General features: G+C 48.5%; 1 protein-coding gene across 1 annotated transcript in view; it reads right to left on the reverse strand.

The window, feature by feature from the left end:
• Window positions 1–263: 263 nt before the first annotated feature.
• The window catches only part of CTNNBL1 (catenin beta like 1), a 46458-nt gene continuing 19953 nt past the window's right edge, over window positions 264–26768 (reverse strand). Inside the window, exons 9-16 of the mRNA XM_035343785.1 lie at window positions 26503–26561; window positions 25583–25731; window positions 20989–21170; window positions 13389–13486; window positions 12230–12310; window positions 6349–6486; window positions 5681–5753; window positions 264–517 (exon numbers count right to left, since the gene is read on the reverse strand). Coding sequence (XP_035199676.1) covers window positions 429–517; window positions 5681–5753; window positions 6349–6486; window positions 12230–12310; window positions 13389–13486; window positions 20989–21170; window positions 25583–25731; window positions 26503–26561 — 869 coding nt within the window. The 3' untranslated portion in view covers window positions 264–428. The remainder of the gene's footprint in view (window positions 518–5680; window positions 5754–6348; window positions 6487–12229; window positions 12311–13388; window positions 13487–20988; window positions 21171–25582; window positions 25732–26502; window positions 26562–26768) is intronic.

The following is a 26768-nucleotide window of genomic DNA, read 5'->3' on the forward strand; positions in this document are numbered from 1 at the left end:
ACTCCTCAACCTCCCCACTTTTCATCAGTAAAGTGGGTTGTGCATTTTCCTTAGTGTATCGGGCTGGACTAACATGCTACGGTCATCCTGAGCTATCTGTGCTTCCTCTTTACCCTGCTTCTAAGCATGATACTGTCACATCGTTTTGTGCTCTGATCACTGCTGCTGGACTTTGGGGAAGAAAAGGAAACATCTTGAGATGCCCTACTGCAAGGTAAGCAGCTGTAGTCCCACTCACAGTAGACTTAAATAACAAACAAGGAAATAAAAAAAAGCAAACTATATTTAATAGCTCCAAAACCCCATTTAGAATAGTTTCACAGAAACATCATTTTATCGTGCAATCAGGGCTGGAAGAGGGCAGCAGAAGAAGAGAGCGCCAGACGCTGCATCCTCCTAGGGAAATCCAGAATTCAGCCGCCAAGTCCTCAGAAATTCTCCAGCAGGTCCATGATCCGCTTCTGCTCGCTCTCCCGAAACTCCTGGTTCTTCCCATCCCCGATGTTCTCTGCATACTCTGTGGGAGAGAAAGCAGACAGAAGAACGGACTTTGAGCAAGACACTAATGAACAACGGCCAACTTCTCTTACAGAGGTATCACAGCAGAATTCAATCTGTGTCCCCTGCCAACTACTGAATGGGAATCTCTGTAAGGAGCACTGATGGATTTTTTTCCCCCATCTCCAGGGTTAAAGCTTTGCATAATAAACACCTGCTGACCCCTCATTCAGATTTTGTAGCAAACAGAGACTTCAGCAGAAGCATGCTGCTCTCATCGTTACGCACCACGAGAAGCGAGCAGACACTCGGAAATGTTACCACGATGGGAGGCGACGGTGCTTGGTGCTCTTCCCAACCCTCGCGCTATCCCGGGAGGAGCCCGCTGGCAGCTGTTGGAACCGGACAGCTGTAGCGCGCACCCCTTTCAGCCCAGAACAGCCCTGGACATCGCTAGCTTTCCCGGTCCCTTTTAGCACCATGCATCATCCAGGAGGTCGGGCAGGAGCCGATCCACACCTGTTTACCCTTTCCCAACCTTAGGTTTAGCGCGTCTGTTTCCCAAGCACCCTGAATTGGGATTTTTGTAAAACTAGTAAAGTGGAGATCATTCCTGGATCTACCAGTGCTTTTAATCCCTGTGGAAGGACACACACCACTTAACTACAAAGCAACTCCCTGTCTTCACCAAACCCCGGTCAAGGTGTTGCTTATCCATGCCCACGGCCAAACACCGCACAACAGCCATTCCCTCCACAGCTCTCCTTCCTGACATTCATTTAAAGCTGGCAGCTCTCATTCCCTTGCACCCTTGCTCCTTCCTGCTAACAGAACCTACATATTCAAAGATGGCTTAAAAAGAAAAAATAAAAAGCAGATTTTGAGCTGCAAAAGCAAGGACCTGAACAAATCTGAGTAAATCAGGAGCAGACTGCTTGGTTAGACAGTGCTTCCCAGCCTCCGCCTTCTCTCTCTCTTTCCCTTCTTCCTAAACAAACAGAACAGCTTGTATTCAGCATCTGAATAGCAACTTGCTGTAGAAAGTTTGCTTTAATATTTATACGTTCAGCACTGCTACATGCCTCCGAGCTCCATCAAAGCCTTTATTATAAGAGCACTGAAAGGAGTGAGGACAGGGAGAAGTTAGCTGATGTGGGAGTCTCCCCCCATGTGTGTACTCTCTCTGTCTCTCTCTCCATGTACAAAAAGCAGAATTCTTTGCCAAGGCCTCTGGGAGAAATCCTTTTAATATTTATAAACTGCTACAGTACCTGTAACAAGAGCAGGTTTGCTGCAGGTGAACCTGTCTGCCTCCCAGTCCTGGAGGAGGGGGACGAGCGCAGGGAATTCTTCCTTCGGAGGGCAGAAAAGCTCTCCATCACACCTAAGGCAGGCAGCAGCGAGCTCACGATCTGCTCGTTGCAGCTGCTGGAGCTGCTGGGGAGCGCCCGGCGAGCTGCAGAAGGGCAGGGCCCCGGGGGCAGGGGGCCGCATCGCAGGGCCCGCAGCCTGCTGTTGTCTTCTGGGGGGGATGAAGCGCGGCGCGGCAGACACAGCGTTACTCTCCCAGGAAAACAAGCCGGCAGAGCCGAGCAGCATTTAGCTCGGGTTCTCCTGTCCCCTTCGGGCAGTATCAGAGCGCTTTCTGTCGAACAGCCTTGCCCCCCCCCGGGGAGCACGGCGAGGAGCAGGCTCTGTCCCCAGACGAGACCTTTCCTGTGCTTTGTCAGAGTAAGTGCCTCTGAAACAGATGCAGCAACTGCAACTGCCTTTGTTTATTGCAGCCCCAGGGCAACGCTTTCCTGGCTGCCGCTACATCTTGACAGCTCAGAGCACCCAGGCGAAAGGAGGGACTCCTCCAGCTGCCTGCCTGGTGGCAGGGCCCCAAGGGCCCCAGGGGCAGGGAGGGCTCTGCGGGGCGGCCGCGGGCAGGGGGCTGGTGGCCCAGCTGAGGGCCTGGACCACAGCACAAGCGGTGGAGCTGCCACTAATGCCACTGCCCTTTTATCGTCCCAGTAAGACGGCAACAGCAAGCCACAAGTAATTCCTCTCATCTTTCCCAAAAGCTCAGCATTTTTCCTCCTAAATATTGAGGTTTCAGACTAAAAACCCGGTGACTCCCAAGGCAGACTGTTTACTGGGCTACAACAGCTGTTAATATTCATTTGAAAAGACCAGATAAAGCCCCCAGAACCAGGTTTAAAAAAACATCATCCAACGAGATTTTATTTACCTTCTTATTTGAAATTCTACCGCTTCAGTGAGACAGCAAAAATCAAACGTAAGCTCCCTCTGCCAGCAGTTAAACAGAGTTTACACATTTCTGTAGCTACACAAAGGGAAAGGACCTAAGATTGGTTTCTGCTTCATTAGACAAAATACAATGGTTACAGAACAGGAAAAATCAATAGGGAAATATTGAAGCTTGTAATGGATATTGGAAGCCATAAAGCCTGCACATACTGAGGGACCACAAACGCCAAATTTAGCATCGTCCTTAGAGCACACCTACCTTCCCTTTCTGATTACACATGCTGACGGGTTTGGCTCAGCGTTCCGCGGGTATCCCACCCAACACCTCCCATTACGAGGAGCCACGCGGCCACTCGCCCCCCACGTGCCTTCGTGGCCTTTCCGAGCCGCGCCGCCTAGGGAGGTGCGTGCCTCGCGCCTTCGGATGGGGGAGACGCAGACCAAACGCCCCCGACGCAGGCACGGCCTCCAGACGGGGACCAGCCCCCTGCAAAGCGCCCCCACAGCCAGCGCGCACCGTTCAGCCGTGCTCTGCCACAGAACAAGCTAACTGTCCCATGGCAAGTAACGCCTGATCTGCAGGAAAGAGGAGCTGTGGGAGGACTGGTCAGCCCGCAGAAATGCATTTAATGAGCCTTTAGTTATTCCCTGCCCACTCCTCCCCCCAGAAGTCCTACCGTAAGAAAACAGTCCTGCTTCCTCACTTGCATCATAAATGATTCTGAGCAACCCCAAGGGATCCATCAGCTGTCAGGTTGCCAGAGAAACATGGAGAATATGTAGGCCATAAAAACCTAACTAAAAAACCAAGCACCTAATTAGTATGCAAAAATAGAAAATAAAAACTGAACAAGAGCAAAACACCCAACAAAAAGTAAAAATAAGCCAGCCCTCATCTGTCCTGAGAGCAAGCCGGAAGCTGGATTAGAAGCGTTTCAGCCAGTGCTGAAGGCTCCCAACATCTCAGTCATTTTGAAAATGATCTCCTACGTTCCTCATGCCAGGTAATTTCAGAACCCCCCTGACGGCCCACAGCCCCTCTGGAAGGTACACTTTCAGGGCCCCAAACCAGTACTTCAAACAGGCAAGCCGCGTTCAGTGAAACGGCTCTTCTGGAGAGGCAAATGCTTATCTGTGGTACAACTCGATAAAGCTGGTGAATCTACATAGAGGAAACATTGGAACATAAGGGTGTAAGTCCTAAAGATGACTAAATGTCACCAGCACAGGCTGCAGGTAAGTTCTGTACTGGTCCTACCTGCCGGGAATCTTCTGGCACCCCTTCCAGTGCTTCACAAGGGCCCACCAACAAATCCATTTCCGAAGTTATTGACAACTGTGAGGGCACAAGTCCCTAAAACTGACAAGTGTGACAGCCGGGGAAGAGCTGAAAGACAGCCCAAGTACTGTATCCGTCACCTGTATCATTAACATGCCATTCGAGGTCTCCTTAGGAAGTGAACATATCCCTGCTGGGACTCCTGAAACTGCTGTACAATCTGTACTTTCCATAAGCAGCTTGCAAGACATGATAAAGCCATAGAAAAAGTTCCACAGTGCAAGTCACTGTCTGTGGAAAAAAATCAGTCGAAATTTTAATGCAGCTGCCCTTCAGCTCGGGAAGGTAAGCTCAGCATGTAAATACCGAACACGAGGCGCGGGCAGACAAACCTCTCGGGTACCTGTGGCCCAGGTCAAGTGTGGGGATCTGAACGTCCTAAGTTGCAAATGGGCAGTTTGGAGGCAGGAATTGTTAAATATCATAACTGAAGGCAGAAAAGACATCCTCTCCAGTCCCACTCCCCTCCCTGTTCATCAGCAGGCATCAGCTTGAACTTGCTGGGAAAGGACAAGGGCCAAAGATCGCCTGTAGCTGCAGGTTATCTCGGTGTCAGAAAAATCACTCCTAGTTCTTTATACCAGCTATCTTTCTCATCTCCTCTCTTTCCTGCATATGTGAAGGGAGAAAAACAAGATCTGCAAGAAAAAAAAGGCTGCCTCTACCTCCCACTGTTGAAGGGAAGAAAGAAAAGGCCAGGAGCACATCATTGTTATTCCCTAAGAAAGCAGAGACATCAAAACAACGCAGCCCAGAGCCCAGTACCCCAGAGATGCTGCTGACTTTCCTTCCTCTTCAGAAGAGACACTCCTTGCTCTTCACCGAAAACAGCAAAGCCTCTCAAGAGCAGACACGGCCCCACACAACCCTCTGCTAAAACAGGAGAGGCATCTCCCAGGGCAGCAGATCAGCACTGCTCTAGCCACGTCTCTCAGCTCAGAGGGGGCTTGGGGGGGGAGTCCTGAGTCCTGTCCTCCTCTTCCCCTGTCCAGTGGCTGCTTCTGCTGAAGGACAGCAGGCTAGAGATGAGAGCAACAGCTCAAATAAGCATTGCTCTAATTCAACATAAGCATTCAAAATAACAAGCAGTACTTCAGAACCAGGACTGCAAATCACAACAGCTACGTTTTAAAGCTACAGAGGATACTTTAATGCTATAATCCATATTAATCTGGCACTAAGAGCAAGACAAATACACCGTGGATACTAATATGGTGCAGATGGTAAAGTGCAGGACCATGTTAATGACAGATGAGACTCCACTGTTCCTCCCTCTAGCATGCATATACACTTCCCTTAAATATTTACTCTAGTGTTAAAGTCAGCAGCGAGTCCCAGCCAGTCTGCAGCCGATGGCAACAAAGTGATGTGGTGGTACGTGGCAGCAGACAACAGCGAGCAGCCTCACTCCAAGGTAAGGCACTCCTCTTATCACAGTGATTCCAGCCCTGCCCAGATCTCAGAACATAACTGCTGCACGAAGCTGCTCGTGAAGTCAAGGAGAATTACACGTGAAGGCTCACCCTACCACGGGATGACCATGCTGTTCCTGGTAGAGAATGAGACACACGTAGGAATATCTGAACTCACCCTTCAGAATGTGTCGAACAATTTTGATGGAGCTGCCCCTCATGTTCAGAATCTGATGAACTCTTTGACGAATCTGATCAGGGACAGGAAACAGAAGAAGGTAATCTTCAACATAAAACCATGCACAACCCCACTTTTTTCAGCTTTCTTTGAGGTGCAAGCAGAAAGCCCAAGCACCACAAAACCCAGCTCAGCCTTGCCAGCCCACAGTCCTAGAGCACCCGCTTTGAAAAGCATTCAGGAAGACATGTGGCACAGGTACCAGTAACCACACAGAGGCACAAACGCATTCGTGACAGCAGAGCAGCAGTATTTTGCATAGCTCAGGAAGAGTCAGGATGCAGTCTGCGCCTCTGAGAGGCCTTCTGAGAGAACATCCTCTGCTGCTGCTCTCTCAGCAGTGGCACAAACAGGGCCTTTCCATTTCAAACTGTGACCTTATGGCAGACTGTACGAGCTCAGTGATAACCAGCAGCTTCTGTACCTACTACTGCCCTCCCAGCTGCTGTAACTTCATGAAGTTGCATGGACACAAGCGCAATAAGGTTCCTCCAGAAACGGAATTATGGAAAGAGAGGATTAAGAGGCAATATTTGCAAGGATTTATTGCCTTGTTTGTATCATGGATGGAAACACAGGTGATCTGCCAACCTTGTATATAGCTTTACCTGGGGAACATTGGCATTACAGATCTCTGCCATGATGTAACAAATGAGCTGTAGAACAAAGAGACCAGCATCCAGGCGACGAAGATAGAATTCATCTTCCATGTCATCATCGATTATCTCTCCCCGACGTACCATGTCCTGTAAAGCAGTGCAAAGAAAAGGGTGTCAAGACTCTCTCTCAAAGTACTTCCCATTAGTAGTGGCAAAACAGTGCTGGTATTTGCCGTGGTGAAATGCTTTGTTCCCCCAAAATATGAACAACCATACATTTCTCACCAGAGAAATACTACTTTTAGTAATTAATTTAAATTCACAAAACATTTTATTCAATTTTGAACAAGGTTTTGCTGTTGCTGGTTGTGAAGTGTGTCCATCTGCAAATGTAAATATTAGCGTAAACATACAAATTACATTCCTAAACTGAGTGCTAACAGCCCGTGAATATGAAATAAACCACTGCTTTTATTACTTGTGAGTTTTGTCAAAACGGAACAAAACCCACGTTCTTCTACTGGCCATTTGAGGGTGCTGGTAAGCAGTGCAGAACATGACTCCAGCCAGCTCACTGACCTCGCAGGCCTCCAGCTCAATCACCGACTGACAAATGAGAAACCAGCTCTCAAAATTCTGCACAAGGGTAATTTTACCGTTTCCAGCCCTGAGCTTCCAATAGCATTTGGTAGGAAGACTGAGAGGGCCGAGCCCCCAGCTGGAGCACGTTAACAGAAGAGCTCCGGTTTCTGGGGCAGCGGCTGAGGGCTCTTGCTGCTCCTCAGAACGCTGCCAGAACTTCCTCAGAATGGGGTTTCACCAGAGACCTGCCCAAACGGAGCCCAAAGGCAGAATGCAGGAGGCCATTCCACCGTTCTGGTTCGGACAGAGCACTTCGTTCAAAGCACTGGCACAAACAGCCTGGCAATAAACTGAACGGTGCTATCTGGAGAAAGGCCCACTCCATCCAGAGCAAACCCACCGCTGCTCTTCAGAGACCAAGAGACCAGAATAACCGATGTCACGCACGACCTTTTGTGTTTTGGGGGTTTGTTTTTTGGTTTTGTTTTTAAATAAAGGAAACAGCTTGTCAGACCCCGCTAGCTTGCTGCAACTCCGGCTGTTCATTATGCAGCAGTCTGGCAGGTGGGCACACACCAGCAGAGCAATATTTTCTCATTAGAGCCATCACCAGTGAGCTCTGTACCTGTAACGCTCAACGAGAAGCGCTTTCTCCGCATGCACATGCTCCAGGCGAACACGCACAAGGTGACCAGCACCAAAGCTGATTTAAGCTACCACATTTTCCTGTTTTATCAAACCAAAGCCTTTCATCTAATTATAGGTGAAGTATTTTAGGCACAAGAAGGAAAACTAATCCTGTACACTTCTCACTGGAGAGTGCAATAAATGCTCACTATACAGAAATCTGATTAAGTGACTTAGAAATGCAGCTGTTTATTGCTGCCTCCCAAAAGTGAGAGAAGAAAGCACACGTAATGAAATACTTTTCCTTTCCTCCTAGGAATGTTGCTTGCCAATGAAAGAACAAGTTCAAAAAGCAATGCCTAATTACCAATGTCAGACAGACAGCCGCATTGGCTATACTACAGGGTGCTTTAGCATCAGATCCTTCAGACTCCAGTATTTGCATAACCGTGATTTACTCCATGCTTCCAAAGTCATGGGCGCAGGCATGACTGCACAAAACTTGCATTCAAGCTCCTGCCAGTAAAAAGAAATCCAATTTCATGCAAGGAGCAACTTTCCCCACCCTACATCGACGCCAAATTAAATGAATCTAGTCAAATTGGGTCTCTAAAACTAAACGTTGCACCTAGAAAGCCAGAGATAGGCAGCCATTCACTGAAATAGCCAAAAACCCCATGTGAGATAAAAGACAAGGCGCTCATTCCCAAAACTCAACAGTGCTAAAATCCTGAACAGAAAAATACCAACAGGCAAAGGTTTTGAATCGCCAGAGCAGGAAACAAAGACCATTCCTGTTCTGTATTCTGATCCAAGCGCGGTGATCACAGGAGCAGGATCCAGGCAACTGTCGTCTTGATTGCACAGCGAAGGCAGCAGTTACAGCAGCCCCTTCTCGACAGAGAAGCAAGAATATTTTGCACCGGTGAATTAAGCAGATACAAATTAGAAGACAAATACAGTCTTAGGTACCTTTTCACAGACCTTTTTTTTTAAAAAAAAAAACAAAAAACAACACCTTTAAATGCTAATCCGCCTCCCAGTACAGTACCAAGTAGCCACCTTTCCACTTTGTCTCTCTTTCAAAGCTGTCAAGTTGCTAACCTCCAAATGAGCACTCAGATGCCATTTCTAATCTGCCAGCAATACGTGCTGAGGTGCCCCTTGCTGATGGGAGAAGACAGCAATGAGATGGGCTTCTGTGAAGCTAAAATGAGCTTCTCTCGCACTAATGAGGCAGGACTGACAGGCCTCAGGGCGTCAAGCAAAGGCCTCCACCTAGAGATACAATGGATCTGCCGCTGCTGTGCCAGAGACCACATGGACTGGGGCCCAAAAGGTTCTCTGCAGCCTTCTCCTTCCTTACATCTTACCTTTCCCAGCAGAACCCAGCAAGGCTGTTTCTAGCAAGAAGGCTCAAAGCTTACCCCAGCCTGTTGGCCATTTCCCAGCAAAGCTCCCAGAGCAGGCAGCGTCAGCTCGGCCACACTGAGAATTCCGCACACGCTCCCGTGAACCCCGGTGTGCTCTTTTCACGGTGCACCGATACCTCCCCTGCCACCAGCACCACGTCCTGCTTTCCGTACAGGTCCAGGCCATTCATCCGTCACTCTAACCTGAGCTCCAATGCTGGGCCAGTTCCAGTTAGGAGCTGCTAGGAGTTCCACCTCTCCCTTTCAGGGATGGAATCACTTAACTGTAGCACAATTAGCATGTAATTTGTAAGTCATTATAGCGCAAAGTATCTGCTGAGAATATTTTACTGAATAAACCCGTGAGCATCATTTTCCACTGAACTATAAAAATATTAAGCCACCCTTGTCTTCTCCTACCATTTTAGGGATCACTAAGGCTACTGCTGCCACCTGTAACTCTGCCTCATTTTAGAGAGTTGAAAGCCACAGTTTCACACCTTTTCCTGCAGAAAGAATTAAAGAATTTGAGAAGGGGACAAGATCCTTACTAGGTTTCATTACCTAAAAACTCTGAGAAAAGTGCTAAGACAGGCAGCAGGTGTTAGAGACAAATGCTCGCCTGGACTTTGCGCCTAGGCTTCAGGTAGCAATCAGCGTAATCAAGTTATCACCTCTGATCACCTCTGCATAGGTCCCACAGAAGCAAAGAGCTGGTTAACACTGCGATGAAGGGATGCTCTCCCTCTGAACCTCTTTCATTGTCCAGATTCACGGTGCGGCTTCATAACAATTGTTCTTCCTCAGAAACAGCTGGCTTAAGAAATTCCTCCCTTCCCTTCTGTTCTCAACTATTTCCACGCCTTCCCTGCCACAGTCTGAAGGACTGAGCTATAAACCAGATCACAAAAATAAGCTAAGCTAAAAGAAAAAAAAAAAGGAAAAGAACTGCAAGAGCGGGAGCTTCTTATGCCAGCTGCACTACTAAAGATAAAGCTTCAGGTATGATACCTTCAATCATTCTTTGTGTAATCACGTTTCCACTTCTTGTAATGCAAGACTTACACCAGGGTACTCTGTCCATCAGACTTGAATCTCTTTTCAGTATAGGCTGAACCTGTAAAATTTCATCAGGTATCTTTTTTCCTTTGGGGCAGGGAGAAAGGACAGGATTCGTATTCCTGGTTTTTTGGGGTACTACGCCCTTCACCGCAGGAGGAAGGTCAAAACCCCCCAGGTGACAAAGCACAGTTTCTAAAGGACCAAGTGTTCAAACCATCCACTTCAATGATTCATGTGCAACAACTACAAACGTTAAAGCAGCCCATAAATCCTGTCAGAGCTAGCCAATTCCCTGCCCTGACGGACACAATGATGGCTTTTGCCTACTTCTCCGTGAGGAAACCGCTTGAGCCACTTCAGATCTCAGCAGACCGTTTCCCACTGACCATTGTAGGATGCTAAAAATCAAAGCAATCAGTAATTCCAGAAGTGTTGAGGTTTGTTCCTTACTTGGAACATCGTATTTCATACACCGTGCCCAATGCTCTAACCTGCTGGGAGATAAAGCAAAAAGCAGCACGGTGACATGCTTCATATCATCTGCGCTGCTTAGAGATGATGGGGATTGCAACTGGACACATTTCTAGTCCAGTCCAGATTTCTAACCTCCTAATCTTTACTACCAGGCTCTGCACAGCTCTGCTTTGAAAAACCAATGTCCTTCACATGCAAAGTACAAATCTGCTTCTCAGAGGTGACATGAGCAAATCTCAGTGAAAGGCTTTGATATTTTCTGTTGAAATATATTGCAGAAGGTCAAAGCACATACGGGGTGTTTCTGCCAAATCCTATTATTAGCACTAATAGGAGGAAGAACCGAGATCCGTTTATTCCAGCCATTCCAGTCTACGGAGTCCAGTCTACAGTGGGGCAAAAGCACACTGGCCTGCCGGATGCAGGAGGGAAGTCTGAGTTCCTGTGTTTTCTCATTTATCAGTAAACACTAATGGGTTACTATTAATTAAATTGCTTCTACACAAGCTTCTTCACACTCAAACTCCCTTCACCCCTGCTCTGTGTTGGCTGTCTGCTACAGGTGTTAACATTTGCAGCCAACTTCAAGACCTTCTTGGTACAGGGCCCGTGCACTAGTTCTGCTCATTTCATGGAAGGGCTCCATGTAGCAGCTGCCCACACGCCGAGATTTCAGCCAGAAAAATCAGCTCTGCTTTTTGATTTCTAAAACCCACACACTAACACTGAAACCTAGAGAATACATAATTCCTTGTTCTGTTTCGAGGTGGATGAATGGAGCGTGGAGGGATAGCAGGAAAGGGTAAAGGCTGTTTTTCTTCGGGCCACTGTTCATTTGTGAAGCTGCAGCTGTCCATATGGAGTCTGAATGCTGGCAGCAAAAGCAGCTCCATTCATCACTCAGCCTTTTGCCTTTTTGAGCAGCAGCATCACCGCTGAGCTCTGATGCCCCCAAAATGTTTGGCAGCGCCTGGAGAAGCAGCCTTGGCAGCAAGGGGACAGCTGTTTGTCGGAGCCCGGCAGGGGGCTGCAGCCCGGGCACGCTGAGCTCACCCGTGTGCGGGGACGGCGGCTGCAGTGATTACTCCCCGTCAGTGCTAATCAATCTCACACCCTCTTCAGCGCTGAAACAGATAATCTTGTGGGAAGCGGGCCAAGCTTGCTAACAGCTCTGCAAGCTGCTTCCTGACTCCAACAGCCCATTCTCTTTTACAAAGTCTGTTCCAGCTTCAGTTCCAAGGAAGTACTGTGTGGTACCCGTGCTTGTGTCATTCAAAACGATTCACTGCTGGTGCGCAGAAGCACACCAGACTTGGGCTACAGCCTCATCTGTCTAATCAAAACAGAAGTTTTCTCACAGGTAATCAGAGCTCTACAGACCAGGGCAGGAGGCCTCACATACTGCCGTGTAATTATCTGCATTTTGCTTCTCTCCATCCACCAAGCCAAGCAAAATTTCAGACCAGTAAAAACCAAGGTAAGCTGACTGAGGCCCTCTTTGCAGAGTGCACCACGAAATGTCCACAAGCACTTGCTGTACGTAAGCTCCACCCCATCTTATCTAAGGTACCAGAAGATGGAGAGTGGGGAAACAAAAGCTGAGAGAGAAGCCAGCACAGGTATGAAGGGATGGCTCGGAACAGTGATCTGGCTGAGCCAGAAGCTTTGTGCAGGTGACGTGCCTGTGCAGAAGCACCACAGACACGGGCCAGTACAACTTAAGCAATACATACATGTTTCTCTCCATCGATCTTCTTATCAGCTGCCTGCATTGCATCCAGATACTTAAAATACAGTTCCATCAGCCTATCAACCTGCAAGGACAGAAGAGAGAGACCTAAGCAAGAGAAAAAGAACAATGCAATTGTCTTTAATCCTTCATGTTACGCTGTTTTTCTTCCAGCTGCAGCCTATGCAAAACACCAGGCAGTTCTGTCACTCCCGGGAAGGGACGCATTAGAAAGGTGGTGCAAGTGTTGGACAGATGAGCATGCTCAGTCTGCAAGCACCGAACGTAATCCCGGATCACAAGATGGTCTCATCAGCTGCAGCTTAAAGGAAGCAAGGAGACGTGTCCCTAGCCCACTCGCCCTCCTGTGTTGCGGCTCTCCAATTCTCCTGGTTTCTTAAATGGACTTTTCTGTCTCTGCTGAGTGTAGCCAAGCTTCCGCTACATTTGATAGACACGTCAGGGTTCTCCTGCTCTCCACTGTGTATTAGGCAACTTAAACCCTTTCTAGTAATGGGAAATTTTCTCCAACTGTTAAAGCAGGTTATGAAAAACACCTTTAAAACACACTAATGAGAAATACAGAGCAACCAGTATTTCTCAAGTGGTGGAATTTACAAATCCCCTGGAAATTACTGGTTTGCAAAAGCTGCTGTTTCTTTTTCACAGCTGTTTGATCTAGCCTCCACCATGTAAATATTTTGGAAAGAATTTCCCAGATTAAACACCACTGAAGTGATGCATTGTAGGGGATGAATGGGGAACGTTGAGTGTGTACTAATGCAACTCCTACAACTTCTGCAGAAGAGCTTCACTAGAACAGACTGGCACCTTTCCATACTTCCCTGGTCCTGCAGAGCCAGCTATATGTGGTACATGATCAGCCCTCAGCAGTGAGGCACAACCCAGGACTACCAGCTGTGCAAGAGCACCAGAAAACATGAGTGCACACGATGTAGGAGGCCAGGCACTAAAGGCATTGCCAGTTTCCAGTTTGTAGACAACAACAGGAAGGAGGAAGGATGGCGTGTGAGTGTGCAGGTCCCTCCAGACAGGAACAGTACCTGCTTTTCAGTAACAGGGTGCACAGGCACCCTGCCATTATCAAGCGTCTTCTGAGTCCAGCAGCCCAGAGACTGCAGGCACACGCTCTGCACACTCACCTTCTCACTGTCATTCTCTGTGAATTTATTCAGTAACCGTGTCCTCTGCTGCCCTCTCAGGTTTCGCAGAAGGGAGGCCAGGATGGAACAGACATGTTCTAGAGAAACAAAATGAAAATTGCATGCTGAGATCAGAAACAGGAGCTTATACTCTCAGTAACATGCCATTAAATTTACTACTAGCACTCCGGCACGTAGCTGCCGATAAGTGGAACCCAGGTTCCTTCCAGCACCAGCGAGCGGAGGCAGGAGAGCAGCAGAAGCAGCACGCTGCGGCTGCAGGGAGCACAGGGAGCTCCTCTCCCACCACAACCAGGCCAGGAAGGCCTCTCCAGACCTGCTGCACTACTCCTGCTACACTGACCCCGCTTTTTCTCAATGACCCCCCAAAAAAGCACAAATTCTGCTTTAGTTCAACTCGCCGGGCTTGCAGGTGTCCTAGCAGCACGCTGCTCTGTGTGGTCTCCACCAGGGGCACAGCGCGCTGCCTCTCCCCGGAGCTCGTGGGACCAGGAGCGAGCAGGGCACAGCCCCCGCACAGCACCCAGCGCATCCACGGTTTCTCTGCCTTGCCAAATCATTTGGTGGTGCTTCCTGCCCCCAGGTCTGTGTTAAATATAGCCCTTACATTTTAGGTATTTAAATATGTTTAAAATTGTAACTTCTCTCCTTTCCCTCGCTTTAATCTTGACGATTAAGACTGATGAAGAATAATGGCCATAAAACTTCCCTCACCGACAGTGACGGGGAGGGGAGAACAGTGTCGGGATTTTATGTTTTTGAGAGGAAAACACAACGTACGGAGGAGAGGGATCATCTCATTGCCATCAAACCATTTAACGTGCATTTCCTCAGCGCTGCCTAGCCCGGAGCCACAAGAAGCCTAGATCAATTGCATCAGCCCACAAGAACAAGTGACATCTACGTGTTCGTATGGATCTTTTGCACTAACGGCCAGCTTACACTTTCCCCGAAAGGCTGAAGTCACACGGGCTGCTTGTCCAAGCCGTGGCCTGCCCTCACGGCAGCACAGGTTATCTGCATACTACAGAAGAGGATGGACGCGTACACACGCGCCCACCCACCCCATTTCATTAGCTGCTTACAAACGCAGCTTCCTTAGAAACAGATTTCTGCCTGAGGTGGTGTCAATTTGTCATGTACCAAAGAGATTGGGAGAGCTGCTGGCAGGAGGAGCAGAGGAGATAACAGGTTTATCTGGTGGCCAGCACCGCTCGGCTGCTCTGTCATTTCGACAGGCTAACATGGAGGTGAAGGATGGCTCCGGCTACGGCCCTGCATGCTCCTGCTGCACAGACACAGTTATTCCACACAAACAGCACTGAATTAAGTGTCTTCATTAAAAAACACCGTGAGAGCCTCCAAAGTACTTGCAAGCGCCTATTTCCTTAAGTATTAAAAAAAGATAAAATGAGGACTTTTTAAAATAAATCCCAACAGATACTCTGCTGCTACAGGAAGAAGGCAGAATCCTGCACCTCACACTATTTGTTTTTCCTTTTTTTTTTTGGAAGTGTTTAGAAGTGTTGACAGTGTTTTAGTACTAATGTCCTCACTAATTATACATATATATTTCATTATTCCTGCGCTAGGCAATGCATTTTAGCCCTTGTTTTTGCTTCGGTGCCCACGTGCAGAAGGTTATTTATTATACTGATAAAATCTTTGAAGCTACTGAGAAATCTGAAGAAAGCGATGCAGGTTTTCTAGGAACGAGGTTATTCTTTACACGCAGCATTCCAGAAAGTCCAGAAAATATCTATTTCCTGGTCAAAATGTTCAAAAAATATCGTGCAGAAATATTCCTCAGCTGGCTGACCAAGAAAATGCCTTTTTCTTGATCAGCTTCTCGAGAAACACCCCAGTGTGGTTCCGTGGCCTCCCCCCAGATTGCCGTGACGCTACACACAGCTGGCCCAGGGAGCGCTGGCATCCACGTGCACGTACAGGAGCCAAAACCAGGGCAAGGCCCAGGGTAAGAGAAGCGCTACGGGACAAGCGGCTGAGCCCATTTTCAGGGGATTATTCGTCCAGCTGCGCACTCAGAAACGAGAGGCGTTGGCTGGAAGCGTGCAGCTGCAGGCCCGGGGACCTTGCCACGCTCCCACGGACTGCGCTGCTGCTACCACGCATCTGCAGGTTTGTAAAAGTGCATGATCACAGTGTGTGCTCTCGGCGTGATCTTCTCTGGAAAGGGATTAGAGGCCGGTGCTGTTCCGAGTCCTCAGAAAGCCAAGCCTGCAGCTCCCCGCTGGGATCTCAGCCGACGGCAGGCCATGAGCACAGCGCCTCAGCCCCACGGACTCTGTGTGTTTGGGCAGCTTCTGAACAATCAAATGCTCCAGCACCCAGCCCAAGTCCACAGCACAGGCACAAGCAGGGTCTTTTTCATGGAGGGGAACAGACAAGGCCAAAGGAAAACGTTGCTGTCTAGCCCCAATTTCTAAGAATGACTAACTGCACTTCTCCTGTAAAACAACAACAAGTCCTGCTCAGCACCACCGACTCCTTTACCAGGGTTAACTTACCACCTGGCAGCCAGTAAACACTAAGAACAACTCTTAGCAAAAAAAAAAGTTGCTTCTTTTTTATTAGCAGGCAAGGTTATCATCTCCCCCACCCACCGGTTCGCCTGCGCGTACCCCAATTCTCCGCGGCGCCGACCCCTTGGTGCAGACGGCACGTGGCCACACTGCTCCCGGCAGGTCGCCCCGCGGCTGCTCACCCTTCTGCACCAGCAGCTCCCCTTACACCAGCAGCACCTCGGGCTCTTGGGAGCCTTTCCCTCTCCAGACAGGCACGAAGACTTCAGAATGCGAGCAGTGTTTAAAACACACTAATTAGATCGATCTTGACTTCGGCTGCAGCATGTTGGAATACAGATTAATCTATTTCATGGCTGGCACTGGCAGCTGCAGCAGCAGGAGGTCCTGTCAAATCAAGCCGTAACATTACACTCCTCTGCCTTCATCGCCCCCCAGAGCTCCCTGGGTTTTTTTGGTTTTCACACCCGTTCGGAGGGATGCCTGCCTCGCGGGGGGCAGCCCTCCGCTCCCCAGCGCAGGCTCCCCGGGCAGGAGCAGCGCTCGCGGCTGCAAGGCAGCGGCAGCCGCTGGGTGGACAAGAGGGGTGTTGTGATGACCCCACCAGGATATCCCTAAGAGCCTTCTGTCTTGTAAAGGCCTCCTGAGATAAACTGAGGTTCCTCACTTGAAGCAGAGAGATACAAGAATAAAGAAGCCACCTCCTTCGGGAGCTTCCACCCTTCACTGCGCAGAAGGCTGTGGCCCCAGGTTTGCAGGGAAAAGCTGCACGAAGAACCTGGCGCACGCCAGGGCCACCCTGCGCCGCTAGCAGCTCCGTCGGGCACAGTGCCACAGCCCGCTGCAAACGTGCGTGCTTCCAGCGAGAAGGGGGCAGCCGCAGCGGCAAAGAGCTCGGGTCCGTCTGCACGAGGGTTACCTGCCCGCTGCTCTGCCCCGACAGGGCAGGGGCCTTGCTTCGCTGTTAGTTACAAAAGCGCTTGACCCTAACTTCCAGTTCAGCAGCACGTTTCTCCCCTGGCCACCTGAACACAGCTGAGCAGTTCTAACAGCCCGACGCCTCCCCTAGGCGTTCATTTCGGCTGACCAGTGAATGAAAGAACCGTGTCTGCTGGCTGACCGAAGGTCTTTCAGTAAGGACGCTCGCCATCAGGTCATTTTTCTGTTCTGCCTTTTCACTTCTCCATGCCAGGGAACTTATTTCTGCAGCAAGCATTCATTCCAAGGGGCTTTGCTACCTCTCAGCGTGGGTCACACAGGAGTAAAGTCGCATTTACTCAGAAACAGATTTTGCTGCTGCTGTTGTTTAACGCGAACAGCTGACTAGCTCCAAAGAAGGCTTCCTTTTTGCTGGAGGGTGAACAGGCAAAAAAAAAAAACAGAGATAGGAATTCTCATTTGGAAATTGGCTGAACTAATTCTCAGGTTATCAAATTAAGCATTCCTAAGTAAAACTGACATCTAGGACAAGAGAAGGCATTTAAATTAAGATGAATTGAACAAACATCCTTTTATAGTTCATTAGACTCTCCAAGTGAGCAAAACTAGATGGCAAATGGCTGTACAGTGAAAGGGCAGAACGCACGGCCCGTCGCACGCGTTATGGCTGCTTCACCACAGCCTTGCTAGCTCGGAAGGAATTCGTGCTGTTTCCATTTTTAGCTCGCTGAGTTCATCTGAGAATTTCAGGTTAGTACCCACCACTTTAATTCGACTGCTGCTTAGGAAGTCCAGGACCAAAGATCCTGGCACCTTTGTGGGCAGCTCAGGTACGGCACTGTGCTGGAAGAGGCTCTGGAGCGCAGCCATCCATACGGCATCAGCTGCGTTTCCAAACATGCAACGCAGAAGCATGATTCCAAATCTTGCCCCGGATTTACCCAGAGCTGCCCAGAGCCAGAAGCACTTTTATCCCCCGCACGCGCTAAGCGCTCAGCTCCTTGCCTGCTCTGCCTCCCCACCTCGGCATCACGGCGGCCAGGAGCGTGCCCGGCTGCTCTGCGCAGCTCGGCAGGACCCCCGGCAGGCCGCCCACCTCGCGCCAGCCACGGGCAAACCCCTCGCCACAGCTTGGCCCCTGCCTTTCGATCGCTGCTCTGCACAGGCAGGCGATGTTCCACCACACGTTGCTCGTCGCAGACACAACCACCACCAAAAGCCCGCTGCCGGGCCGCGCTGTTGAAGACTGTTAGAAAAATTTCCCTTTCTTTTTTCTTAATTATATCACGTTCATAAAGGCATAAATATGTGCAGTTTGGGTTTAAATCACCCACAGTTTCCCTAGAGAAAAATGATTTCTCAACACCAACAGTGTTTAAAATGTGGTTATCCAGCACTGGCATCTTTACGTTAGCTTTAAAAAAATAGAAATACATTGCAAAAAAAGTTTTTTTTTTAAATCAAATTTAATTTGGCGTATAAATTCTCGTAATAAACAAAAGCTCAACAAGTCACACAGATTTTTTTCGGTAGGGTATGCATTATTTTCACACATTTGAAACAGCACCTTCAGGATAATAAAGTAAGCATTATTTCTGACACGATCTCCAATGAAATAAGCAACATCACTACAAAATAAAAACAAGGCGAGCGTTTTCCTCCCAGCATCAGACACAAACCCCCAGCATCTATCCCGACACTCTCGACAGCATTACAGCGAGCACAAATTCCCTAGAATTGCTGTTAATAAATACCGAAGCCTCTGCTACAAAGCTATTCTCGCTGAACCCTTAACGGAACATGCTCCTCCATTTGACGCAGACTTGAACACGCTCCTGGAAAAAGAGGATTGGCCGTTTTTATTATTTTTTCAACAGTCAGGGCACAGGCTGAAGTTTTTACAGGAAACAGTGCCGAGGGCAGACTGACTCCCGGCATTCTTTTTGCTAGAGAGAGATGCAGAAACGTGTCCCTAGGGCCACCCCAGCCCAGAAAGCAACAACGCTCCATCACACGAGGCTTGTACAATTTCCTCCAGAACCAGCGGGCACCACCAATTCTTTCCAGCATTGCTGTTCAACAGCGGCTTGCGACATCCAACTGCCAGCCAGCAGTGCCCCCCAAGCACAGAGAAATTACTGTACGGCGAGTGACAAAGTAAAAACATACAGTATGCTGCTTACAACAGGACAATGCCTGTGACAGGCTCCGGGGAGCCCCGTTACACGTCTCAATTAACTCCCACTGTCGGAAAGCCAGTAGCTCACCTGCCCAGTGATGCAGAACACAGAAAATTGCACTTACTACCACAGCATCTGAGAGTTTACTTTAATAAAAGGGATTTCTGGACTCATACTAATGTCCTCCATTTCTTCTGAATATTAATGAGATGGAGATATGATATGAAGACCATTTGCACAGAGAGCTCCATTTCCCTGAGGGCAGATTTCCCTTCCCCCCATCCCCAAAATAGTTCAGAACCTGACCCTTTTCTGCCTTCTCCAACTGACACCTAATCCTCACAGCAGCCAAGACCGTGCACGATGTCAGTCTTAAGATGAGGCCAAGACCGTGCACGTGCAGTCTCAAGATGCGGCAGACGAGACAGATTAACTCACTTTCCCAAACCAAAAATTACGTCAACGCCGCGGGCCACAGACCCACATGCACTCTCCGCAGTCTCACTGCCCGAACCCGGACACACAGCAGAGCATTTCTCCCTCACCACTACCCGTTGAGGAAAGGAACGCAGCACAGGAGTGCCAAGGCAGCCGAAGCCAGCACCCTCTGCGTGACCCACCACTGGCGCTGGGCTGCAGGTCTGTCCCCGCTCCCTGCGTGCCAGGAGAGCTGCGGCAGCCCCGCTGTGCGCTCGCAGCTCTGCCACCTCTGTGCCAGCCCCGCGGAGCTCGGACACGGAGCTCGGACACGGAGCTTGTCTCTGCAGCACCACCACCGAGGCGTGCCGCCCAGGAGCCGCCTTGCCAAGCCACCACCTTCACTAACGTACCGTGAGCACCTTTCTGATGTTGGTGCTCTAACACAACGTCCTGTTACCAGCTCACCGCTGGAACGTTTTTCAAAAGAAGAGCCACCTGCTGAATCTGTCACTGCTCTTCCTCGCCACCCCATCTTCCAGGAAGGAACAGAACAAGCCTCGGCCCACCCCAGCCTCCACCAGAGAAAGAAGCTGCTCGGTCCTGAGGGGCAGCGCGTGGGCTCAGCCCAGCGAGGTCTGCAGGAGGCATCACCATCACCCTGCCTTTGCTCCTGAGAATGTGGGGACATCTGGCTATGGCTGTACCAACACGGTGTCTGGGTTTAGAGCTCCCATTTTGCTGCTGTTTTCCAGACATTTTTCCTTGGTTTGCTGCAACACGTAAGGATGGATATTAGACAAGCCTGAGACACGCTCACACCTCTTCAGCTTTTGACAGTATTCATCCCTTACAGAACTGAGATGAGTAATGAACAGGCGCAGGATCTCAAGCATCATTGGCAGTATCTAAAGTTTCTTCCAAGTAGTCAAGTATTAACAAAATGAAAACAGAAATGTTACCAGAAGCAGCCATGGACTGACCCTAGATTCAGTTCAGCACAGGGTCCTAAAATAATACTCCACAGCAGATTTCTGTTAAAACAGAGTTTTCCAGGGGAGAGAGGAAAAAAATAGAAAAAAGCCAACTTCAAAAGCGTGCAGTTATTTCTGTAATGCCTGATGTTCATTGAGTCACACTTCAGTGCCCAGAGCCATGAAAACACTGCTTTTGAGGTGACATTTGTAGTTGCCTCATTACTCTTTTCAAAAGAGTTTTGCATCAAAGAATCAGAGCTTCAAACAACAGACCCTACAGGAGTAAGATAACTTATTAACAGCACATGAAATGGAATCGCCAGGAACTGCTGATACCCAAACAAGCAGGGCAAGTGTGTCATCAACAGCCAGTGCTGCAGCGATGAATGGCAGGCTGCTCTGGACTTGAAAGCTGCAGGAAGAGCAATGGGAAGACCCGAGTGCTCCTTGCCTCCTCCCTGGCAGGCACAGACACCTACCGTCATTCGCCTCCCCCACGAGAAGGATCTGCAAACAGGCCTACCTTCGTGCTCTTTTTCAGTCGTTCCAACTTTCTTTATTTTCTTGGGCGATTTCATGAAGAGTGGGAAGATGGTCCTCAGGCCAAGGATGTCAACAAATTTGTGACAGTTGTCTGTGCCCTCGGGTCCAATCATGGCATGATCCAGCACCTTCAGGGCACTGCTGCGGGAAATCTTCTTCTCTCTGTGAAGAGAAAGCTGCAACTTAAACTTTTCAGGGACAGGAGGAGCTTTGAACTGCACTACTTCAAAGAGACAGCGTGAAAAGGGAAACTGAAGTGACAAGGGAAGTCACAGAGTCTGAGTGCAAGCTCCAAGCAAGATTTTCTTCAAGGAGCCAAAATATTATATTGACAAATACTCTTTTCAAGACTGTGGCTGAAGACAAGCTATTAGCGTTGCTATTTCTTATTATTTTTATTTTTATTTTGTATTATTTATATATGTATTTATTTCCCAGTTATTAAGGAAGTTATTTCTTTACCACCTTACAAACAAACATGAGCACAAGACAGGCAGAGGAGACTGGGCTGGGTGCACAAAACAAATACTGCCAGACCAGAAGGATCGGGGCTTAGATTTAGCAATAATCCACGATAATAAAGGAGTGTGTTTGGCAAGCACAGATTGGAGGTCTGCTACGCCGAAGAAAACCCTTCTCCAGAAGGCATGTTCAGGGGGAGGCAGATAGACTCTCAGCTGTTCTGTTCAATGCATATTCAGAGCGCTGACGCTGGTAACTGGTGCCGATAACACACAAGCAGTCTGTTAAAAATTCTGTACTTCTCAAACCAGGAACAGGAGAACTTATAACTCACCCAGGAGAAAGCATAAAACCTCGAGAACCTCAACCCGAGGCAGCAGGTGCTGATGCGCTGCACAAAGCGGGCCAGGAGGACGCCAGGAGCCCGGTGCAGAGCCCGGCCGCAGCAGGAGGCCTGCGAGCCCACGGCCGCCCCAGCTGCACGGCAACCCCCTTCCTTTTCTCTTTGGAAGAGAATTTGTTCTCTAACGACTATACAACTGTGTGCATTTACAAATAAATCCCCACAGAAACAAGCCACTGAGAGGCAGCGAGAGCACAGCCACCCCTCCCCTGCCTCGCGCAGCCGGCCGCCGGCAGGTCTCCTCCAGCACTGCAAGGCGCAAGCTCAGGGGGCTGCAGAAGATGCCTTTCCTTTAGAGACCCAGCTGCCTGAACCTGTAACAACACGCAAACTAAACCAACCATACATCAACACGCTAGCCCGAAAGAACGTTCCTTTGCCCAGCACAACCCCAGCAGCTCTCAGCACGCGCCAGGCAGTGGTTACGCAGCGGTGGCGCAGCAGCGAGCGCGACCCCGGGCTCTGCAGCAATGAGCAGCGCGAGGAGGAGGCTCAGCACCACCTCCTTCCCTGTAGGGGAAGCTAAAAATAAAGTACTTCTCAGGCTAGACAATATAAGAAATGTTTTCAGGGGAAGTAATTGCATATTGATCAGCATTTAGGAAGGTTGCACAGAGCTGATCTCTGGAATATTCATTGGGTTTAAGTTCAGGCTTTTAGAGATCAATAGCTGCTTGACTGGACTGTCTAGAGTTGATTTTATTTGAAATATTTATTCTGCTGGAGGCCAAGTAGTTTATCTTAGTCTTATCTGGGTTTATTGAAGTAACTTTTAGCTGAACACTAATTCAAAGACAAGCATACGCAAGTGTCACCAAATGGAGAGCGACCTCAGTCTTAGCAGAGAGCTCCGAATTACAACTTTATTTACTAACCACTGTTTCCTCCTTTTAATACCTCTGCGTCTCAGAGAGCTCTTCTGGTGCATTTATTATTCTAAAAAGAAAGGTGCAAACATTATTTGGACTTCCCATAGTAGCATAACACAACCTCTTGCTTTCCCAAATGCTAGCAAAACAAAAAATGCCAGACTTAATGGGAAAGCGCTGCATAAAATGGTTCTGTTTAATTAACCAGAAGATTTAGTAAAGAGATCGTCTAAGTTTCCATGGGGTCATTAGGAACAGCAGGACAAGAAAACATAAAAGGATTTTAATAATCATGAAAAATATACCCTGACACAGCTATAGTCAAGCTTTGGGGAACAGCACAGAGTTGTCCATTTTCACCTTGTTTTTTCTATCCAGGAGCAAATGTTTTTGTGGGTCAGGAAAAGCAACTGAATAGCTTTAGAGCAGGAGGTCACGTTGCGCAAGTGAGGCACTCTGCTATAAGCTCCCTTTGCTGCATTTATCTGTGTGCATACAGATGCACTTTCGGTTAATAACTGGGAAAGCCACAAATCATTTTTCCTATGCAAGAGAGAATGTTCTTGACACATCCCCTGGGAAACCAGGGGCTGCATCCCCTCCAAACCCTAACACAATTTTACAGTGAAAGCAATAAGCTTCCTGTCAGCACTTGCAGGAGAACTGGCATTAAAAGCCTGCTCTTCTCTCTTTGGGCTTCATAAGAGAAACTGCATTTAGGTTACTAAGGCAAGGCTGAGGGTCTGAGTACTGTGAAGTGCTTCCTGACCTAAAAAAAATATTGAATTTAATTATTTATGACACTGATAAACTTTCCACTGGTGGCTACCAGCCTGATGAACTACCCTATTTTTGATAAAAGCAATACATAAAATCCATAAGCCCCCAGTGCTGCAGAGATGCCAGTCAAATAATTGCATATAGCGTTGCTCTCGTCCTAATCCCAAACTGGCAGCTTCATTCCTGCAGCCACATGCTCTGTCCTTCCTGACTGGTCTTCTCCCAGCCCCCTCTGCTGAAGCTCCATGCTCAACAGCCCACCCAAAATCCCCTCGACACTGCACGTGCAGGACACGGCCTTCTAGGGTCATCGATGTGAAGCAGCTGCCACCCCACGCTCATTTCAGCCACTGCCACTTCCATCCGCAGAGAGGCCCATGCACGGCAGCAGCACCTTGTGCTGATGGCCACACGTTTCAAGCCTCAGCAAAGGAAGGAGCGCTGCTTTCGTTACTGTCTGTAGGAATCTCTTGAGCACGTTAAATGCTCAGCTGAAAGCTGCTATGCTTCCCCGCCGCTCTGGGTGCCCATTACAAGGACAACTTGGCTAGGCGTATTTAGTAGCACCAGACACAGAATCCTATGTTCTCTAAGACAATAATGGAGATTCAAGCCTGATATCTTCATTCTTGCACAGCTTATCTATCTCGCATGTCAATAAACTTGCAACTTTGCTTATTTGTCCTTTCATCTCCACAGACTATGGTGCAATGATTAACCACCTTCAAAGTAGATACAAAGAACAGCAGATCTCTGCCCCTGGTTTTCAGAGGACACGGACAGAAGAGAAAAATATTCTGCCCTGTTTGTGGGTAAGGAGGTCAATCACGACCGAGTGACATTTCTATTTGTTGTTGTTTATCATAAAGGTATGAAGATACAGAAGTGTAACACTCCCATGCTGTTCCCTAGATACCGAGCACACCGCACTCCTTATTGGCACTGCTGGCCTGCAGGTACTATGGCTGTCCTGGGCAAGAACAAGGAGCAGGAAGTTTACTCTGTCCAACGAGGCACTGTTCTCTCTAGATCGGATTTGCAAGGTGGGACAAGTCAGGTTTTTTTGAAAAGCAAACAAAACACATTCAGGAAGAAGTTTTCCAGCTGGGATCCTGATACAGAGAATGGTAAATATTAGAGTCCAAAAATGAGGGAAAAGCTATTAAAAAACAGAAATGTTAAGTCCCACCCACATGGCACAAGAATTCCAAGTAATTAGTTCTGCAAGGATAGCTGAGCAGCTTAGTACTCGAGGCAGAGGGAGGCTTCCCCTCCCGTCCTTAGTTTTGGAGCTTTTCTTTAATTAGCTGCAAGAAGACCCAGCGTTCCTATTTGAATAATCCACATTCAGTTATTTATTCAGTTCCCTGCTGCTGCACATTACCCAGCCATGCGCTGCAGGAATACATCACCTCTTGTTGGTGTTTGCTAAGCAGCCACCGCATGCAGCTTAGCACACCAGGGAAAGCAAGACAGAGCCCCACTGTGCTGGGTCCTGGGGAAGTCTCCTCTCAGAAGATGTAATCCAGTATCCATCGAGGAAGCAAAAGCGAACACGGCAGAGAAGCCCCGGAGATTCATGGTGTGACAAAAGACGTCACCGGAAGAAATGCATACTGATGCCTATTTCACAAAAGGAAATTTTGTACCAACATCCACAAAAACTCACCAGCTCAGAAGACATAACACAGAGAAACTTGAACTCGAGAACCAAAGGAAAAAAAACATTCTCCTTGAGGAGACCCAGAAGTTCTCTCCTACCCTCACAGGGGTCTTTTCAAACCTTAGAGAATTAGTGGCCTGACCTATAACATTCTTTCATCTGGGCATCTGCCACAGATCTGAACCGTTACTTTCCAGTAGCTATTATTACAGTAACCCCGTTTCTTAGGAAAATGAGAAAAGTGGAGTTGGTATGTCTGAACAGGTCGAAGTAGCATGCTGAAAAGAAGACAAACATGCTAGCACGTGAATTGTATGAACAGAAAAATACAAACATCTTGCTAGAACATGTGCCGGTACCTCAAAAGCATACAAGAAAATCACAGTTGTATGAGTACCTAAGCATCAGATTCATCAGCTGCAGGCCCTCGCCTTTCAAGAAACGATCACGATTGGAACTGAGCATCAGGCAGGAGCAAAGAGAGTCAAACAGGTTCTCCATCATTTCCTGTTCTTCTGCTGTACTGGGGTTGTGTCGTTTAAACACCTGCAGGACAAAGAACACAACATTTCCCCAAAATGGAGGGCCCAGTTTGGTCCCCACTGTTGCAGAATATACACGAATGTTTTGCATCACAACCTTCAACACCTCACATACGTAAGCCTGCAGCCATCAGAGCAGCAATCACACACGCGATGCATTCTCTCTTGTAGCTGTGCTGCCCTTTTTGCTGTCCTGACTGTATCCCAACAGATGTTCAGCAGTCTAACGCATGACTAGAAAGACAATACAGGGCCTCCAAAGGGAAAGGGAAATTCACTGATTACACAATTCACAGAACTATGCGGATAAGCTTGTTACAAGAGAACACCCAGGCATAATGCACACCTGAATGATCTGCTCTGCAGCACCCTAATGTAGTGACGGAACTGTCACCTATTCAAGAAACGTACGTGAGCAAAGAACATTTTACCTTCAGCTAGCTCAATAGCAGAAGTAATGCTGCACAGTGCTCGGAGTGGAAAATACTAAAGATGGACAAATTCTACCCTTCTCTCCAACCCGCCACACAACTATAACAAAATAATTTAACTTGTGTGTACTGCGATGTTAGCATCTGTTAAACAGGGACTAACCTCCCTTAGCATGGACAATACGTTTGAGTGGAAGTTACTCCGGGACTATGCCACCACCACACATCAAGCATCATCACGTTTTGTTATCTACAGGTTCCTAGGACAGCACGACACGCAGGATCCGCTCCACTTGCTCACAACCAGCCTGCGAGTCGGTTGAGGATGCATGTGAATTACTCACAGATAACTGCTGAAGCAGCACATCGATCCCATCCAGCTCCCCGAGCAATTCTCTGTTGTCTAGACGGGAGTGGGGGGAAGGGGGGGAAACAGAGAGAAAAATGAAGCTAACTGTCAGATTTTACTGCCATCTAACACTGATACATCAGCAAACAAAATCAATATGGCTTGACAGAGTACAAAAGCTGCAGAAAAAGAGGGCGCGCATGCGTACAGGAGAGAGCATACACAGGAGAGAGCACAGGCGAAGGGGAGCCAAAGGCAAAA

The sequence above is a fragment of the Oxyura jamaicensis genome, chromosome 20, assembly GCF_011077185.1.
Source record: "Oxyura jamaicensis isolate SHBP4307 breed ruddy duck chromosome 20, BPBGC_Ojam_1.0, whole genome shotgun sequence".
Taxonomy (NCBI): domain Eukaryota; kingdom Metazoa; phylum Chordata; class Aves; order Anseriformes; family Anatidae; genus Oxyura; species Oxyura jamaicensis.